Consider the following 17942-nt stretch of genomic DNA (forward strand, 5'->3'; position numbering starts at 1 on the left):
AGGGCGAATTGATGCTTAAAACTGTTTGTACTTAATCACAGCGGCTTTACTTTTTCCCGATCAGCACTGATTGTCAAAATTTTTGGAATGCATTGGTTTGTTCTTGGATTCGGAAAAATATTAGATGCTGCTCCAGATCTCGTGTGTCTTATTCAATCAAATCAGGTCGAGGTGGTCAGACCAAATTGAACTCTGATCAGACCATCTTCGAGCGCATATATGTTTTTGGTGCGCTAGAATTGCATGGCGTGGAATAGGCTTTGAGCGTTCTTTTGTCTGGACTATAGTCTGGAACTTGCCTGATCAGAGGTCACGAAGGTCTGGGACAGTCTGATCAGAGGCAGTTTCAAGCGCACAGTAGTATGATTAAAGGCCGAATCGAGCGCACACTAGACTGATCAGAGGGTAAGTCGAGCAAGTTTTTTTTCAAGTTTTTTTGTTCTTTTTACTGACATTTGTTGTCTCTGGTAAGAGTCAACAATGAAGCAGCATTCGGATCAGAACTCCATCTGAAAATCTGATGGGGTTGATCAGAACCAAGGGGTCCAGTTGATAACACCTGCTAGTCCCCTCAAGAATAGACTTGGAATCAAAGTAGATCAAGAAGTTTTTATGCAAAGCTGTCGAAGTTCATCATCTATTCAGTTAAAACTTGAAATAATGGCATGATCAAAAAACTTTTTTTGGCACTTGGGTTTTATTTCAATTAGCATTACTTTTATAATTGGGTTTTCGTTAGTTGAACATATGATTGATAACATTGATTTTCATGAAATTAATATATTAGAGCGTTATTGAGAGATTTGTTCATGATCAAAATCATTCTCTGATCAGACTATTTTGAAGCACTTCAGAGGCAATTTCGAGCGCACTTCACTCTGATTAGAGGCAGATTCGAGCGCACACTAGTCTGATCAAGGGATGACTTTCGCGCGAACAATAGTCTGATCAAGTTTTGAGCGCACTTTAAGCGTACACGGAGCTTTTAGCGCACGATTGTCTAATCAGAGAACGCTTCCTTCTGAGTCGTCTGATCAGAGGTCGATTTTGTCTGGGACAGTCTAATCAGAAGCCATTTTGTTGTTGACCTCAATCTGGGATAATTTTGTAGCAATATTAATCATGCTCATGGAGACCCATTGGGGTAAATTTATGCTTGAAACTGTTTGTACTAAATTACAGCGGTTTTACTTTTCCTGATCAGCACTGATTGTAAAAATTTTCGGAACGCATTGGTTTGTTCTTGGATTCGGAAAAATATGAGATGCAGCTCCACATCTCGTGTATCTTATTCAATCAAATCACTCACTTAAACTACAATGCGTAAACCTCCAATTTCACCAGTTCATATTCCTCCAGCACATTCACCCAATAAACCGCAATCAATGAGTCATTCCTCTTTCGAACATGTAATTTATGCAAATGCTCTTAAGCGAACATTTTAACATGAGCCTAATTTGAATTAAATTTTCCAACTTATCCCAATTCAAAAGCGCTCAGGAATATTGAGATATTTAACTTTAGAATCAATGTGTACGGCCAAAGTTTTGCATTCAAAAAAGCAGACAAAAGTTGAGATCAGAAAAGGTTCCTCAAATTTTAACTTTAAAATTACAAAACTCGGCTAAAAATTTTGACAGATTTTCCAGACACTGTAATGTTAAATGTACTGTAAATGACAGTGCCCTAGTTTGCTACGAAGCTGAATTAAAACACTCACGTTTACACTTTAAAATGCCGAAAGTATGCAGTGCCAGAAGCCAAAATGCCACAAGTTGCTACTTAGCCAGAAGTTGAATTTCGTTTACTTTCGTCAGTTTAAAACGTCAGCGTTTCGTATTTTAAGCATGGTTAAGTGACTCTGCAGAAGTCACTTTGAAATTCTGACTGAATATCTCGAAACGCTTGGCGGTTCTCGATAATCGCCAGAAGTTCTCAGTGACTTCAAGCAGAGTCGCTTAACCATTACTTAGCATGCGGCAGAAATTTAAAGAAAGCATTAAAACAATTACCTTCGATATCGAGTGCGTAAGTACATCTATCTACAACTTCAGAGACCGACTTGAAAAGACTCACAAGATTTCTATATTTTTGTTATGTTATCAGTCTAATGACAATTTTGATATTTTCACATGGAGATTTGTACACGTGATCATTTTACTGTTTGCTGCTTCACATATGAGACGTTAATGCAACTTCATCAGCATCTAATCTAAGTGGAATCAGGCAACGCTAATTATATAACCGGAAGGACAATTTTTAAATTGGTTTATTCTTCTGATTCCTCAAAACTCCAAAAAGTCATTTTGTTAATTTGGGGAACCACTGAGGAAACCTAGATTTCACAAAAAGGACTCGAAAGCGGAAAAAGGGACCAAATGGTCCTTTCGCATTTGATAGCATTTGATAGAGGCCTTGATAGAGGACTTTTCAATTTATCTTTTTTAGATTGCTTAACCATTCTAACGAATATTTTGCATCTGGTCCTAATTGTAACTATCGAAATTACAACAGCAAATTATTCGATAAATTTCACCGTTCACAGTTTTGTTTTCTTCTTAAACATTTGTATTTGAAGCAAATGTTTCAGCATTTTGATTGCTTTTGGTGATTCCCATTTGTTCTGCAGAATTTGAATTCTGTTTTTCTTCTCAACGCCCTTAATATTCGCAAAAGTGGTCAGTTGACAAATTTTTCCAGAGCTTCTGTGCCTATCAAAATTTTTTATAGTATTTTCAAGGTTTTACACCGTAGAGTTGCAAAGTTTACACTCGTCTCGAAACCAAAGAACCCGTAAAGTTACGATTGAAAATGAGATTTGACCACAGATGCTTGCACCAAAAGAAGTTGCGCATTCTTTTTGTGGCAGTTTGCTTGGGGTGCAAACTGAGGTCTTAACATTTTCTGTCTGTTTTTATTTTAGATGGCTTTTATAGACATTGTAGATCTAAATAAGGTTTTGAAATGGGTTTGAGATACGGTTTGAAATGGTTTTGAGATACGGTTTGAAATTCGGTCAGTAACACCAAATTACTTCAAACTTACGTCGTTTTAGTGAACCTTTTTCCTCAAAAAGAAAACAAAATAAAATATTTCCTGTTGGCATAAGAAAGACCGTTGAAACTATTTCATTCGGACTCCATGCCAAAATTGTGATCTATAATTTATCACTACAGCTATAAAACGTTTAAGACTGGCGTGTCAATATTGTTCCGAACTCATTTATGGGACAGACGGAGGAATTATATGCTCATCTGGTTTTTGTCCAGTAAAATTTGGCAGAACGATACATTTATCGTAGAGAGATGTCAAACATGTTTATGTTTGCACAATTATGTTAGCATTTTCAATACTAAGTCAATATTAACGCTTTTTAGTAATCCTGAAGAAGCAAAATCGAGGATCTTTTTTCTCATCGTGAATTTTTAGAATAAAGCAAGTTTGAATTTGGAACTGGATTTTTCGGTTTTAAGGGCTATTTTTGTGTTTTACTTTTTGTTTCAATTGAATTGTTTTGTTTTTTTTCGGCACTTTTTGGAAAAAAATATAATTGTGCTTCATTTTTATTAAGGTGAATATATGCCGTAGTCTCAATTGGTCAGCGGAAACCAATGAATTTGTTGATTTTGACACATGAAATTTTCATTAAAACAAACTTTTTTAATTGTTTACTTTGTTCTTTAGTGTATTGTTACTGAGTCCCTATACTGTATGGTTTCACCGAAGTTCTTGCACATTCTAAAGGAACGTAAGTAAGGATTACAAATTTTAGATTATGGCGTTGATCACATTGAATTTTTTTGTAAAAAACACTAGTACATTTTTGAGCTTTGACTACTTCTTCTTTATTTTCTCTGTCTGAGTACTGAAAGGTCGCAATGATTTCAGTGGTGAAAGAAGGGAGATTACTGCTAGAGTATAAAGCTTGTGGTTGTTTGGTTGTTTATGAGTCGGCAAAAAATGATATGAAAAAATTGAGTTTTACTTTCTGACCTCACATCTCAGTCTAAATTCTACTGTCAATTGATAGTTAATCTTAGATAAAAATATTCAAAATGAAGCGACTTAATTTTGAAAAAACTTTTAGAGTTTCGGATGTATCTGGTTTTTCACAACTTTTTGGTTGAATTTGATAGCTTAGAATTCGATTTATTCTGATTTATTCTGATTGATTAAATGCCCGAGAGTTTTTCAAAGGCAGTAGAATTGTTTTCGAAGTTAGTACAAGTTTTCTGAATGTCCTTCGATCAGTGAATGATCCTAAAATTGGCAAAAAAAGGCTTTTCAAAAACCTTGTAGAAAAAAATGTTTTGGAAAAAGAGAATATGACCTTCAGTAACGTTTTGTCGACTTGTAAAATAATCTCACTAACAAGAATTTCCGACTGCTTCGTATTCAAAAGTATGTGCCTGTTATTGCTAACAATAGTATTGGAAACGTTTGTGAGGTTGTGTATGACTTCTAATATTTAACACGAGAACATTTTTTAGGAAATTGCAGTTCTATTCAGAATTTGTTTTCGGTTTTTACTTCCGCATGTTTGTTAAATAAAACGATTTCCACTTTGATGGAGCAATTTTTGAGCAAAAATGAATTACTATAATCTTGGCTTACTTCGCTATTATATTGCTTGGGTAACCTCTAACTCATTTTGATCCAAATTTTGCATCCTGGACTCTAATTTAAATAGGTGTAGATGTCATTTTGCGTTTTCCTGTACTTTTATAAAGTTCTGGGCGCCCTTAAGACTCATTTTTTTGATAAATGTTACCTGCGTTTCACTCACTCTGCGTTTTACTCTGCGTGAAGTAAAAATAATGGAACAAACCTTTGGCAAGTGCCAACCTTCAATACCCCTTACTCACGACTCAGTTTATAATTTTTTAGTTTGGGTGACTTAATTTTGAATTTTAATTCTTTTTTTTTATAACGGAGTGCTGAGGTCTTTTGTTTTTACTTCTGCACTCTTATACATAAAAATTGAGTTCTTAGTCTTTTCAAAAACTTAACAAGAGGTCAACCAAGCTGAAAAAAAGCTACCTGAGATTTCTTAGTTGGCGCTTGCAGTTTGTTTGAAAACGGGATAACTTGATAGTGTTCATTTCTGGATGCCATTTTCTTCGTAAGTTGTTTGCTTGATGAAATAGTTTTTTTTGCAAAATTTAAAATGATGAAGTATCATTGTTCCAAAAATTTGTTCTATAAAATGGCAAGGACCATCCGTAGTAAACAAATACTTCTTGAATTTTCTTCAGCCAATAACTTACGTCAAAAACTTGAAGTTACTGTTTTTCCAATAACATTTTTTCTTATCTTGAAACTTCTTTAGTTCTGATGGTTCCCGGGATTGTCGGTTGGGAACATACGAGCTCTTTGTAAAGGAACAAACTCGAGCACCTTAAGGATGAAAGTGTTGGGAGCGGTGTGTGCAAGCCAGTATAAACAATCCTTCTTTTGAGTATTGTCTGTGTTTTTCCGGTATTGCTTTTTTTAATTTGTTCTTTTTTTCCGTTATAATGATTGCTAACAAATCCAATTAGTTTCCTCAATTGGACTATAAGAAACTTTTGAATGTGTTCATTCTACAACGAATTGTCTTATACTTTCGTTTGAGTTGTACAGTTTTGGGAAGTGTTGCACCTCAATGTTTCATTATCGACTCATAAATTTGTCATAGTAAAAAGATGTTCTAGCTGGTGTTTTGTTTAGTATCTTTCCTTCTTTTTATTTCTGCAAATGTTAGTTTATGATTTGAAAACCGACTTTTGATAATTTCCGGGGTAAAACGTAATTCCTTCAATCTTAACTTACCTTGCAATTGTATAGCTTGAGTAATCTCTATTTGAGTTTGATCTGCTTTTGCATTCTCAATTTTCATTTTTAAGTTTATCGGTCACTTTTTCCTGGGCTGCTTTTGGTCTCATTTTTTGGCAAAAATAGTTTTCCACCCTAGAAAATTTTTTCTACTTGAGAAATTACATTAGAGTTGATTCCCTGTTTGTCGTTTCGCTTGTGCGAGTGCGCTATCCAGTGAAATACAAAACTCTGATCTCACTTGTATGCGGCTTCTTTTGTATAGACGTTCGTCCGTTTTTTTGTGAATTTCTCACTTAAAAAAATCAAAATTTGAACTTCTTTCGAGACAGTCTGTGTCTGCTTCATTTGGTGGACAATCGAGACAATTTTGTGGATGAACGCTCCCATTTGTCTGTTATCTGGTAGTTGCGTGCACTGATTGGAATGATGAAATCTGCAGCTCTCAGGAAATTTGTAGAACAACTTGACAGAAGCGCTACGTCCGACACAACAAAAATTCCCAATTATTTCAAACGCGTTTGGTTCCCAACCCAAGTTTTATTTTTCACTCAAAACATGATAAAAGAACAGCTGGAAAATCGTCAACACAATGGCAGTTTCTGCTCTTTTTACTAATTTGTTTCAATTAAATGCAAATAGAACAAGTACTTCCATTTTAATTTTTTGTCAAATGTTTCCTTAAAAGAATTGTATTAAGCTCCAACGAAAAAATCAAACCAAATCAAAAGTTTTGTTTGGGAACATCTGTGCTCTTTGTAAAGGAACACCCCGCTCAACTTAGGAGCAGTGTGTGCAAGCCAATATAAACAAGCCTGATCAAACTTATAGTAAACTTTTTATTCCTGGTAGTTATGTTGTTTATGTGCATATAAATTGGCCAAGGAATTCCATGCCAAGTCTACAATAATTCACATAATGTACATGTCTTCGAGCTGTAAAAACTTTCGTCTTAGAAGTTGTGTGCCCTAGTATTTAAGTCTTTAATCGAATATCTCTTCACCCAAACTTTTATCCTTAATATTTGTTTTCATCGCATTTTTGGTAAAACCACATTCTGCATGTCAAATTTTTGAGACCTTGGGAAGAGAATTTTTGGACCGGAAATGCACTATGCAAAATTGGAAGTTTAGTTTTGAATATTTGTTCCGGCTGTACTTAATGAGGTGATTCAATTCCGCTTTATACAATTTTGGATGCATCAACCACAATTTTCTGCACTTTAAAATAATTATTCAACTCGAATGGTTCGTGCAAATAGATGCCAAGTGGCTAGCGACCAGTTGGCCTCGCAAGTATCTAGCAAGGTCTTAGGGAGCATAAGCTAAGTTTAACTGTGAGAGGTGGAAAACATTTTAAAAAAAGGAGCACAGTAGTGGGGGGGGGGGTTGAGAGGAATGGGTGCCACAAGGTCTTCGGGCATGTATAATTTTGTATGGTGGTGGGGGTGGAGGCCACTATCGCTTAAAAAACTGTCTTTCCCCATGATTTTGTTTTCTCGGCAGCTTCAGTGAATTATGCTACACTTGAAGACTGGTTAAGCTCGAAGAGAATACTCAGTGGCTTAATGCTCTCAGGACTAATCTTTATATCGTTTTTGAGAACGAGATATTAAATGGTAAGGCGAAACAAACGATCACACGAAAACCGGTCGTACGGAAACTCGCATAAAACGGGCCGGCAGGACTAAAATTACTGCTTCCAACTTTCGGAGTAGTTAAAAACAAATAAATCCTCGGAAAACGTTGCATGCTTGTTAATATAAATCCAAAACACAATTCAAAGTAATTTCCAACATTAATTTTACACCAAACCATCGTAAAGTATTCTCTCGCCAATAACGAGAAAAAAAATTTTCCGCAACTACTTTATACCATTTTTTCAGCTATTACCATGTCTACGAGCTCAGAGAAATGACAGAAAAACATGACAAGGAATATTTAACTAATCTATGATCAATACACGGACTGATATGACTTTAAGGATAAACGAAGTTAATATAAGTAATATTTGCAACAAATTTACATTGATTGGCAATTTAGGATTCCTGAATGATATAGAAATTGAGACAACGGTTTAAGATTAAATCCGCCTCATCATTTGATGATTTAGCAGACTGAGTCAAGTCGACACTACAAGGCCTGAATGAGCTAACTGTTGCTGCAGCTATAATTGGATGAATCGGGAGATTATACTACTACATAATGAGGTCTAATTTAGCTAGAGTAGTATTCGGGTGGTGCACTGCTCTTGTTCTGGACCGGTGTCTTTCCTTTCTTGCCAGGATTAGCCACTCGACCTGAAATTAAAACAAAAAAGCCCTTGAATGAGCTGAATAATTTATTTTTATACTCATTCACGGTAGTTTTTAGTCCAGCACAACATATCACCATTCAACATTTATTGAACCACAAGTTACTTGTATAAAATTTCTAATACTGAGACGCACTTCCTATTCTGGTACTTCAATGTTCTGTTTTTATTAAATCGAGTGAACTTCGGATGAGTTTGAGATAAAAACTAGTTTTGCTTTGTGGTCGGTTTCAATGTCGCGAAGAAACAAATGACAGGGTCCGTGGTTTGATATTCAACAAAAGAGAGTGAGCTAGAGTTAGAGAGATCGACAACCAACTTACCAATGTAGGAAAGGAACACTGGCAGCATAACCAATCCATGAGCTGCTCCAAACAGCACGATGCCCAAGTACATGCGGAAGTAGTAGATCTGGAACAGCTGGGACTTTGAGAAGGCCAGCACAATGATTCCGCAAAACTTGGTCAAGGTGATACCACTCAACACCTGCAACACGTGAATTGGGAATAAAATCAGTTCACAACCAGGCTCAAGCTTATATCAAACTTCTTGCGGGACCATGAACACTGTTGACAACGGAATTACTAACACAAAATTCCGCCGGTAAAAACAATTCACAAATTGGAGGGACAGTGAACATTTAAGAAATATTCACCAAAAATCTTTTTTAGTCATGGCATCCGTACAATGCTAACCTTACTTTTGGCAAAAGCTGATCATACAATGAACAGTACAAAAAAGTATAATTTTGTTTTTTTCTCATTCAAATTCTCTGAAGTAAATTACATGTACACTTACGGAGCTTCCTGTCTCAATAAGTGACTCAGTCGCTTTCTCCAGTCGCGTTGGCCTGTCGCAAAGTACGAAAGCTCGCACAATATGGGAACAGAACTCCACTGCAATTCCGATCGTCTGAAATAACCAGCAAAAACTAATAATACGAAAAAAAATCCATTAATCGAAGCCAGTAACATTATAAATATAAATAGACAAGATCAGCCAAAACAACTGCGTCGTGAAGTATCACATGTTAGGTTAGCATTTTTCCTAAAAAACAATTAGATTAAAAATTGTCGTTTCTTGAGCAACGGCGCTTATTGACTATCATGTCCCCTATTTAGATTAGTTCAAGTTCATGTATTGAGCTTTACTGGATTCTAAAAGGTACTCTGAGCAGAATGAGCTAAGAATTAAACTAGCCAAAAGACGTCAAAAAGATTTCACGCAAAAATTTGAACAAGCTGTGACTTACGGTAAAGCGGAACATTTTTATTCAACGAAGTAAACAAACATAGCAGGAACAAGTCTTGAATCGCAATCCAAAGAATTAAATTAACGAATTGTACTGTTTAATTCAATCCAAAGAATTGAATTAAAGATTTTTCCGGCAACATAAAAAACTAGTTAACATATATATTTATATCTCAAAATTTATATATGTATATAAACACTTTTCTAACAGCATCAAACTAAGACAGTCAACAAAACCCATGTCCCTTACTGTGCAAAATGAAAAATTCTAAACACAATTTAAAAATTTCGTTTTCCGCGATGTAGTGTTATAAGAAACCCTAAGACAATAAACACGAAAATATCTACTCTACGCATCCTTAGAATGATTACACAATACATCAACTTAATGGCAATCAATGTCAGACAAGCCAAAAAAGAGACAAAAAAGTTGTCAAAATTAGAATACTTTTGTGAGCTAAGTGACGTCATATTTACAAAATCACATAACTACATGCCAGAATCCGCAAGTACAGCATACCACAAAACGTTCAGTCATAGAAAATCTTTCGACAGTTCTAATGGCGAAAATTGGACAAAGGAACTAAAAATAAAGGCAACGTTCACAAATTCACAAAAACATTTCGAAAACAGACGGTATCTCAGTCAGTAAAACGGCAAATAAAACTTGGAGTAGTCCAATGAGAACGGTTAATTTTGAGACTAATCAAAAACTTGAGACTAAAGAAAAAGCTAAAATTATAAAAACGATTGCTATAACTCAAGCTATTACTCAGCTATTACCTGCATATTACTCCTTCGACTTCCTTTTTCTGTAAATATTGGTGTTGATGATATTAAGTGAGTGCCTTGCGTGACCGATCTGGGAATTGTAATATCAAGTTCACTGAAATGGAAGCACCACATTCAGACAAACTCGTTGAAGGCAAGACGTTCCTTTGGTTACTTCAAGCATAGCGTACCCTACAATATTTATTCATGGCTTGTGTTCTCGCGCTACTTTTATACGGTTATCCTGCTTGGCATCCAGAAATGACTGAGTTGCGTAAATTGAAACACTTAAACTATCACGGACTGAAATGGTGCTATGGTGATGCCGATTATCTTGGACTTCTCAGAGTTGCAAACTCTTTGCCAATATGTTATCAGCTTATTGAACGAGACCTGAGATTTCTTCTCTCGATTGTGAATAACAGGAATTGCCTCAAATTTAACGATTTTTATACATTAGTGACGAAGGACGTGCGTTTGCGCACTGGGGATCATGAAAGGTAATTAACCTCGCGCTGTAGGAAGACTTTAACGGAGATAACGTTTTTCTTCAGGAGCGAAAGAGCAGTGAATGACGCAGCAGATGTCCTAGGCTTCAAACTTTCCTTGTTTTTATCGCAATCAGTTTCGAAATGTGACATAAGGAAAGGATTAATGAAACTGAGAGACCAAAAATTTGACTATAGTAATTAATGCTCTTGGAAGATCCGCTGTAGATGCAGCAACTGTATATCAAAAATTTTAGGTTTAATCGTTTATTGTTTTATTTGGTCCATGACATCCGTTTTGTGTACATTTTATTTAGTCACTTTTGTACCCCTTAAAAGGTAATTCAAGTCTTTTACTACTATTACTACTACTATTAATTACATTCATATCACATTATTAGCCAACAAAATCTGTTATTAATGAACCGAAACAATAAGGCAACAAAAACGGACCGAACTTAGCGAAACCCCGAAAACTCGCTCATTCTTTTTCGAAAAAAAGAACTGACAGAAAGCAGATGACATTACGAGCTAAGACAGGAACAAATACTAGCAAAACTCAAAAAAATTCAGAGTCATAGAAAGCAATTGACCTCAACTGAAACAATTAATTCGATTAATTTAAGCATCGTTAGCAGCCAATGAGAATTTCATCACTAGGAACCATTTAGACCTGTCATTAATAAGATTTAGAGATAAGACATCAATGTGAACAATAGAAACTCGCAAAACACAAAAATTCGAACTTTAAAAAAATGAGTGTCAAAGACATAGAAAACATTAGCTTCGAAAATTTTTGATAACAAATAATGTCAAGTTACAAAAACCACTAGCAAAAAACTTGAACAATTGATTCGATTCATATGATAAGACAAAATTTAATGACAAATAGTGCCAAAGCTATACTAAGCATTATCTGCCTATCAATGAATTTAAGCAATTGCAAATAGGTACCAATAGAATAAATAAGTAACACAATAATAGCACTCAAGAGAAGAAACATTGAAAACAAGTCATATTGACGCACGTGAAAAAAATCCCTCTCGAAAACCAAAAATTTGTTAAAACACCAATATCTCATTCCACTTCAAAAGTAGTAGGGAAAATAAGCACGCTTCAAAAAACTACTTGCTTTTGCGCACCTTCTTCTAAAAACATACCCGGCAGATTGCCGGAAAATAGCCGCCGTTGATTCCAATAAGCATGATTGGGATTGAAATAACAGAAGATATTGAAAAAGAAAGATTTTTGTACAAAAACATTTTTTTAAGTCCGATTTATTTTGAAGGCATTTCGTAGTTGAACATACTTCTGTTTCTTAGAGAGAGGCTACAGGGGCTCCTATCAATAACAATAAGCATTAGAGATGGTAACTAAGGCTAATAGGAACGACGTTCAAATAGCGGGCTAAAATTGGGCTTTATGGGTTTACCCCGTTTTTTTCTTGACTTCAAATTTCTATACTGACTGTTCATTTTGAATTGCTTTGCTGCGCAACTGATGTTCAAAATCACTTTTAGCAGAATGAGAGAAGAGAGAAACTAGCCTAGAGAAGTCAAAAAGATTTCACGCAAAATGTTGAAAAGGCGGCAAAATGAGGTAAAGCGAAACATTTTTTTATTCGACGAAGTAAAAAAAAAATAGGAGCGCTATAATAGCCGGCTGAATAGATGAGGGCGGCTATTAATTACCACCCTAATTTAGTTTTCAGTGACATGAAAAAGCCGAAAAAATGTGTACAGATGCTAAAAAGAGCGCACCAATACAATTCAAAAACTTTGGATTATAAAAACATAGCATTAAAAGTCCTGACCTACCGTTCAAAAAAATAACTGAACCTAGAAAAGGTGATTAATTGATTCGAAGCGTTTAGAAAAAAAAACCGATAAGAAAACTCCAAAAATAGTAAAACCAGAAGTTAGTTGCCACACGTGAGCACAAAATCAAAATCACAACCGGGAAAACGAATTTTTGTTCAAACATCGTTGTTCAAATGTGATTTGACATAACATAAGAGATGGACGCTGGAATATTTGCTTTCCAATGACAGACACTCGTTAAATTCTATTGATCCCTGCTGCAATTAAGAAATTAAGGGCGAAGGAGATGATGATGATGATGATCAGACCGGTGGCAAAAAGTTTTCCACGGGCCTTCAGATGATACCAGCGTTTATCATAGAGCAAAACATTAATCTCTAAATGGTCAAATAAAGCACACGACTAACCTAAAAACTTTTGCTAAAGCGAGTGCGAAATGGCGTCACGCGCGCAAATGCCGTTAGTGAGAGGAAGAAGTCATTCATAAAATTTGACTATTTCAGCTTAGCTGTGCGAACAAATGTAAAACGAAAAAAGAGCGTCAGACGACGAAACAAAAAACATAGCCGGAAGAATTCCGGAAGCGACTCGAAGCGTCAAAACTTCACTAACAAAACTGTAATTGCAGCGGAAGAGACTACCTTTTGTATTAAACCATTAACTCACTGCTTCTCCAGACCTGCTCTAAAAATTGGTGAAACCTAAACCATTGTCACCAAGAGAAACAAAATGCAGCAACATTTTCTATTATTGAAAACCTTAAAAAACCGAAATAATTAAGGTGGTCAAAAATCTGATAGTCTGAGAAAGCTGACAATGTTATCAATTGCCCCCAAATGATTCATGATTCCGGAAGAAAGGCCTGAAGAAAGTTGCAGTAAATAGTCATAAGTGAGAGTTTTGGAGAAGGCTTGCTATCAAACTCTCAGTACTGCCTTATGTTGAATGACATCAACTGGAAACCAAAGAAATGACGAAAATCTAAGAAAAAGTTGAAATCATTCATTTTTAACAACTGAAAAAATCAATATACCGAAAAAAAATGTAGGTGCCAGGACAAACCTGGAATGATACTAACTAGAATGTGAAGAATATGGGCACAATGTAAGGAACACCGTAACAAAAAGACTCTTGATTTTTGAAAGTTAAAAATTCAAGAAAAACGAAAACATTTCATTGTTAAGCAATCAAGACATAGAAAAGATAACTAGTCATCCGATACAAAGATCTATCCTCCTGAAGAGAACAAAAACAAAAGGAAAAAGCAGAATTCATAAATACGGAACATTGAAACATTTTGCAAAAAAATGGTGAAAAAACTTTTAAGACTGCATTTATGAAAAAGTTTTTCAAAAACTTAACGCAAAAAAATGATCGAATTTTTATTGAAACGAAATTAAGTTCCCTCATGTTGCACAAAAAGACTAATTCTACCAATTACAACCGAAATACAAACAAAAAAACTGACGAAAATCGGAAAAAACAACCAAAATCGGATTAGCATATGTACAATTTTATAAAACAAAATTACATCGAGGTAGAAAGAGGCGTTGAGTATATGAATTATCAATGAGAAGTTGCACTATTAACTGATTTTTGACAAAAAAGACGGCTAAAAGATCCAAAAATAAGGAAATTAATAGAAAAAAGCCAAAAATATAACTAAAAAATCAAGAAATATGTGCCAATTTTCAACTTGAAACGCATTTTCAGGCTCTGCAAAACTGTGGCATCAATTACCGAGGTTGACATTTCAATATAGTATCGAATAAAATTTAAAAGCAAAACAATAGGGCCACTTAGACGAAAAAACGGCTAAAAAGGGTTATCTAAATGTGCCATTTAGTCAAAAACTACTTTTCAAAGTCAAAAAGTCATTCACTGAACGCAACGCATGATCAAAAAACTTCTCTCGCTTAGCGAAAATCTGTTCACCAAGACAGCTTTTCTCACTTTTGCTTTTAGGTCAAAATGCCGCGTGAACAAATCTACTTCCTGTCAAAAAAAAAGACCGAGAGAAAACCAATACTCCTCTCCGAGTCGTAATAAAAAACCAAGAGCACCACAATATAGCTACGCTCAGCTTACAGCTTCGCAGCTATAAAAACAACGATCAAATGCAAACTAAAAATTCTTTTCTCTCCAGAAGCAGTTGATAGGCGATACATCAAGGACTAAACAAAATTAATGATTAAAGGTTAACGCAAAGAAAGTAGCAAAAACTTGGACAAAAAGAGAAGAAAAAATTATACTACCCACAGCCTTCAGATTGCCGACATAAAGCCTGCAGTACCAAAATAGCAATGGTAAACAAATAAGAGCTAATGCAGTACCAAATGCAGTACCAAAGCAGTACCAAATGCAGTACCAAAATGCAGTACCAAAATGCAGTACCAAAGCAGTACCAAATGATGTCACAATGCAGTACCAAAATAGCAATGGTAAACAAATAAGAGCTAAAACTGACGACAAATTAATTGGACGATTTCGGCGATAACGTTAGTCGGAGGATATCAAATAGTTTGTCTAAGAAAATCTTTCCACCGCAGAAAAACTTCCCGTCTCAGAAAAACTTTGTCTCAGAAAAATCTTCTAATGTTTGATGCCACAGAGGAACTTAGAATCTCCAATCAAAATGAAAATACGTCCCTTTGAGTTTGATGATACACAACGTCCGTCAAATCAGCATACACAACTTCGAAGTGCAGTTCGAAAGCGGAGAAAGAGATCAGTTGAAAAACTGAATGACTGGGCAAAATACAGCTTCGAAAAATCTTCCCAGAAGATAGCACGCGACGCAGCGTTTAAGGAAATGTTGCGTTAAGATTGTTATTAATCAATAACTTACACAAATGGCAATATTCCACTTAGTTCAGCTTCTCAATTGGACAAAGACAAAGCTAGATGTTCAAATTTATACTTTAAAGATGAAAAACCTCCAGGACGTTGCAGGAGAAACTCACCATGATCAAGTTGACAAGGGAGACTGCGTTGAGCCAAATGCCCCAGAAGTACATGAATCCAAACATGGACAGGATGATTCCAGCCACTCCAAGGAGGACGTAGATACCAGCAAGGATGTCTATTCCCATAAAAATAACAGAGACCAGGAACACAGCAGCCAGACAGATACAGAGACTATTGACTGTGCCACTCTGAATTGTGAGATACTGTTCGTAGTACACGTAGAAGATCCTGTAAAGACATCAAATTTTATTCTAGCAAATTAACCGATTGAAACAATTGAGAAGCATCTAAGATTTCCTGTCGGAAAAATTTACCACATATTTTCAAAATGCCGAATCTCGCCGTCATTAGAGGTATCATTCTATAGAAAAATATCCCAATAAAGTCCATTCCGATACAAGAGAAAGCAGGGATGCGAAAGAGGGGCTACTAACGAGTATGGGAACACTTCCACTCCAAGCATGTCAGTGATGTTGTCAGATATCTTGATGGCCTGTTGCAGTGCCTTCGTGTAGTCTTGTGATGTCTTGCACACTGCGTGGTACGCCATGAAATACGTAGCACCCACGTGAGTCATGTTCACACTTGGAAAGTAGTCCACTGCATATTTGTACGCCGCATGTCCACTAAACAAAAATCGAATTACAACATAGCATGATGTCAGTTTACTTTTAGCCATCGGACTTCAGGGAAAACTTTAAGCGTCGGAAGCAGAGAGAAAAGAGAAGCAGAAATCAGTACGGATACGAATCAAATTATTGCTCTCGGACCTCCATTAAGTTATGTAACTGGTAAAGTTAAGGCGGTAATAATACTTTTCTGGAATTGACTACCATATTGAACAATTGGGTTCACGTAAGAGGCCAATTGAGGGATTCAAACAAAAAACTATCCACTATTAGAGCGCATGTTTCAATTTTAGCAGCATTCAAGAAAAAGTGAAGAAGATACCCCGGAAACCGAAGCCTAATTGCCGGTGAACAAAAATCACTCTCGAAAACCGAAAACTGATCAAACACAATTTCCTCTCTAATTTTAACGCAAAAATAAAAATTTCACGCCTAAAATTTACATTAAAATCACCACTTCAATTTTGTTCTGATCGCTCCAAATTGACTTCAGAAATGTGTGAACAGATCTTAAAATTAGTGCCAATCAGGGTACGATCTTCTAGTCTCCAAAAGCATTAACGCACTTACCCCTAGCTTCAAACACGATATAACCATATCATAAAAGTAAACTATATGTTACGAAAACAATATATCATCCACTTTAACACAAACTTCCTCACAAAAGTAGTATTTGCACAGCAAAAATTGAAACACGAGGTCAAAAGGGGTCTACTTCAATGTTTGAAAACAAATAGAATTCAAGCACAGCAAAAAACCAGAACAAGGCTCAAAACTTTCCAAGAAAGGACTATAGGGGTTCAATGATTTGCTCTTTCCCATCGCAAAACAGATATTACCTAAAACTCGAAAGCTAGATAAAAAATATTTCTGGGATGAGTACAATAAAGAACCAGAGCATAAAGAAGCGATTTGAATCTGAAGTCAAAAATTCCTCACAAAAATTGCCCGCTGTTAGTTGACGTTTCTTTGTTAGAAATTAACGGCAGAGTGCCCAAAAATAGCCGGAATTAAGACGGATAACCCGGATTGGGATTGAAAGAACAGAAACGAAAACTGACTCTTGGACAAAAATTAATGGTGCCAGCCATTTTTTTGCCATTCCGCAGTTAGACATAATCTTGTTTCTTAACGAGAGGATACAGAGACTAATCAATAGCAATGAGCAATAGGGATGGTAAACAAGTATAAAGTTAAAGTAGCGAGCATTTAAAATTGAGCTCAATGAGTTCACCCCCTTCCATTCCTGATTTCGATTTATGACTTCGTCCATTTGTTGAGCTTTGCTGCGCAACTCCTGCTTATAATCACTTTGAACAGAATGAGCTAAAAAAACTAGCCTAAATAAGTAGAAAAGATGTCACACAAAAACTTGAACAAGCTCCAACTTACGGTAAAACGGAACGTTTTCAATCGACGGAGTAAAAAACATAACCGGAAAAGTCCTGAATTACAATCCACAGAATTCAACCAACTAATGACCTAGCGATCAGCATTTTCCAGCAACATCAAATTTTTTTATTCGCCAAAACATATGATAACAAAACCAATTTAAAATATTTATTGAAATCTAATTTGCCAAAACCAGCGTCATGAAAATCACCGACTTTAATAACACTTTAAACAACTATTGACGCTACGCATCCTTAGTATGCATATAATATACAACAACATTGCCGAAATCAGCGAGGGAAAAAAACAAAAAGCGCAAAACCCAAACTGGGAAAAATCAGAACCGTTTTGAAAGCTAGCAATCTCAAAGAAAAACCACTATATAATATAACCATAAGAACAGCATAGCATACAACTTAAGAAAGTGCACCACCATTGAAAGAAAATCACTATATTATAAAATGATTAAAAACAGCATAGCAGACATATTGAAAAAG

General features: G+C 35.6%; 2 protein-coding genes across 2 annotated transcripts in view; one reads left to right on the plus strand and one right to left on the minus strand.

Annotated features, from left to right (window-relative positions):
* LOC142337981 (digestive cysteine proteinase 1-like) overlaps nt 1-17942 on the plus strand; it is a 233575-nt gene that overhangs the window by 50278 nt on the left and 165355 nt on the right. The gene's annotated exons all lie outside the window — the stretch shown is intronic.
* Nucleotides 7742-17942, minus strand: part of LOC142337942 (NPC intracellular cholesterol transporter 1-like) — a 61004-nt gene continuing 50803 nt past the window's right edge. Inside the window, exons 14-18 of the mRNA XM_075387578.1 lie at nt 15859-16050; nt 15421-15652; nt 8926-9039; nt 8451-8613; nt 7742-8113 (exon numbers count right to left, since the gene is read on the minus strand). Of these exons, the coding sequence (XP_075243693.1) occupies nt 8031-8113; nt 8451-8613; nt 8926-9039; nt 15421-15652; nt 15859-16050 (784 nt within the window). The 3' untranslated portion in view covers nt 7742-8030. The remainder of the gene's footprint in view (nt 8114-8450; nt 8614-8925; nt 9040-15420; nt 15653-15858; nt 16051-17942) is intronic.

This window comes from Convolutriloba macropyga, chromosome 1 (genome assembly GCF_964194025.1).
Source record: "Convolutriloba macropyga chromosome 1, txConMacr16.3, whole genome shotgun sequence".
Classification (NCBI taxonomy): Eukaryota; Metazoa; Xenacoelomorpha; order Acoela; family Convolutidae; genus Convolutriloba; species Convolutriloba macropyga.